The sequence below is a fragment of the Tachysurus fulvidraco genome, chromosome 7 (genome assembly GCF_022655615.1).
Source record: "Tachysurus fulvidraco isolate hzauxx_2018 chromosome 7, HZAU_PFXX_2.0, whole genome shotgun sequence".
In the NCBI taxonomy this organism is placed as follows: Eukaryota; Metazoa; Chordata; class Actinopteri; order Siluriformes; family Bagridae; genus Tachysurus; species Tachysurus fulvidraco.
The window spans coordinates 4,191,112-4,193,611 of record NC_062524.1 but is presented as its reverse complement, the minus strand read 5'-3'; the positions used below and the strand labels follow the sequence as shown (position 1 = coordinate 4,193,611).

Below are 2,500 nucleotides of genomic sequence, written 5' to 3'. Positions count from 1 at the left end.
CTTAAATCTCCTTAGCCAGAGGAGAGCACGTGTGCGTTTGTTTACATCTCGCGTAGACGCATGACTTCCGGATCCGCCCCCTTTTCCTGCCGGTGCGGAAGTGGAATTCTCCGGAGCTCCCACGTGGTTAACGTGGTTAATAAGAGAGTTCGCGTTACAGTTTGTCAGCAGAAAACTCAAAACCAGCAAGTTAAACCATAATAATCTGGTGTGCTTTAAAAAAAAACATTTTTTTATTTATCTTACATGGAGAGTTAGCTAAAGTGTTAGCTTAGCAGGCTAATAAGGGGGTTTGCACTAGGGGGCATAAAGAGAAGGAGTTGAGCTGAGCATCGATCAGAGGTAAAGTATTTTTATTTATTAAACCTGTGTTATTACTGATATTACAGATATATTCATGTTTATAAATGTGTTATTACTGATATTACAGCTATATTCATGTTTATAAATGTGTTATTACTGATATTACAGCTATATTCATGTTTATAAATGTGTTATTACTGATATTACAGCTATATTCATGTTTATAAATGTGTTATTACATGCTTTATTATTATTCACATCAAGTCATGATGTCATGTAACAACAATGGCTTTAATATGTTATAGAATATAAATTATATAAAAACAGCTGATATTGTAATGTTTGATACGAGTCGTGCTTTTTCTCGTCAGGACGATTATAGTCACTGATTTACTGATTAAATGATTTGAAGCAAAACGGATGTGAGGTTATAGAGAGTTATTATACACACTAAATGTATTATATTATACAACACAGACTCCGAAAGCGATGGAAGAACTCAATTCTCAACCCAGTGTGTTAAACGCAACAAAATAAATATTGGAGTTCAACAAAGTCTTTGTGCATTTGTTCATCCTGTGTTTGTTAGACGAGATGTCAGGAAGAGGTCGAGGTCGGAGTCTCTTCACCTTTAATGTGGATTCTCTGGGTTTCGGCAGAGGAGAAGCTTTACCCAGCAGCGTTCAGGCACCTTCAGCGCTCTACCCCGTACGCATTGGTTTCACTCCAACACATGAATCCTCACTCAGATATCCGAACATGTTTCACAGTAATCTGTAATGTCTACGTGTTCATTTTCAGCCCATGCAGTTCAGACCGGTTCCTCTGCAAACAGGAGAGGAGGTGGACTACATGCTCGCTCTTAAACAGGAACTCCGAGCCTCCAGCAAGAACCTGCCCTTCCACATCCTACCATCTGCACCTAAGAAAGGTAGAGATATAATAACGATGCACACACAGCTAACTTCTGACTTCTGATTACACAGATATTAACAAATACATAGAATAGACATGTATATTTACACAGAGGAAAATGTTTGTATTCTGTTTTATACTTATATCAAATCTGATTGGTCAGAAAGAATGATTCAGAAGGATTAACTGTTCTGTAATAAGAGCATTCACAGGGACATTAGTGGATGTAGTCATGACATGGTGAAGTTTTCTGTAAGGGACTTTGGACAAGGGGCATTGTTTTTTTTTTAGTGGTTTGCATATAAACAAAGCCTGTATGGGTTTAACTGTCCAAACACAATAGAAAACTGTTTCTCACTTAGCAGGTCATCAGGCATCTCAACGACTTGGACGTAAGACTCATTGTTTCTGTTTTTTTTTTTTTTTGTTCGTTCGATTCTTTCAACAGACGTGAGCCGTTACTCTGATAAATACCAGACTGGAGAGGCGAAGCACAACGAATGGACTCCAGGTGAGCAAAGCAGCCAAGCATCAGATAATCAGTGTTAGGAACATGTTATAAATCAGTATTATAAATTTGCTTTTAAAAGGCAGACGGTTGAGCAAAAGTTTACTCATGTTTTATTTATGCACCGCTGCAGAAAAAATGGTAGGAGGAAATGGATGGAAATGTAGAAACTGCATTGCGATAACCACATAACACGTTTACTTAGCACATTTATTTTACATAATGTGTGTGTGTGTTTGTTTGTGTGTGTGTGTGTTTGTGTGTGTGTGTGTGCTACAAAGTCACTCTACCTCCTGCAATACTCCACTTGCCCTTCATAATGTAAGCCGTGTGTGTGTGTGTGTGTGTGTGTGTGTGTGTGTGTGTGTGTGTGTGTTTTTGTGATGGTAGACATGTTTTTCATATATTTTGGGAAGTGTTGTCTGTTTCAGTCATGTGTGTAGGCCATGGCGTATTGAGTATGAGTTCTCTGAGGTTATTGGAGTTGCTGTGACCTGTGAACTGTGTTTGTGTTTCAGACTGGAGTCGACTCCCTAAAGAGCTCTGCATCAAAGTTCAGAAGTCACGCAAAGCCAGTGAGTAAATTATCCATGATGCAGCATGTCTTTGTATCTAACACACACACACGCACACACACACACACACACACACACACACACACACACACACACACACAAACACTGTTGTTTCTGTTCACAGAGTCCAAACCTGTAATGAAGAGCAAAATTAAACCTGCTGCTGCCAAAGAACTCTTACAGAAACTGGAGGTAAACT

At 38.9% G+C, this 2,500-nt stretch overlaps 1 protein-coding gene across 1 annotated transcript in view; it reads left to right on the top strand.

Annotated features, from left to right (window-relative positions):
* Positions 1 to 74: 74 nt before the first annotated feature.
* The window catches only part of polr3gla (RNA polymerase III subunit GL a), a 3,992-nt gene continuing 1,566 nt past the window's right edge, over positions 75 to 2,500 (top strand). Inside the window, exons 1-6 of the mRNA XM_027177952.2 lie at positions 75 to 342; positions 893 to 1,011; positions 1,105 to 1,234; positions 1,667 to 1,729; positions 2,245 to 2,301; positions 2,426 to 2,493. Coding sequence (XP_027033753.1) covers positions 898 to 1,011; positions 1,105 to 1,234; positions 1,667 to 1,729; positions 2,245 to 2,301; positions 2,426 to 2,493 — 432 coding nt within the window. The 5' untranslated portion in view covers positions 75 to 342; positions 893 to 897. The remainder of the gene's footprint in view (positions 343 to 892; positions 1,012 to 1,104; positions 1,235 to 1,666; positions 1,730 to 2,244; positions 2,302 to 2,425; positions 2,494 to 2,500) is intronic.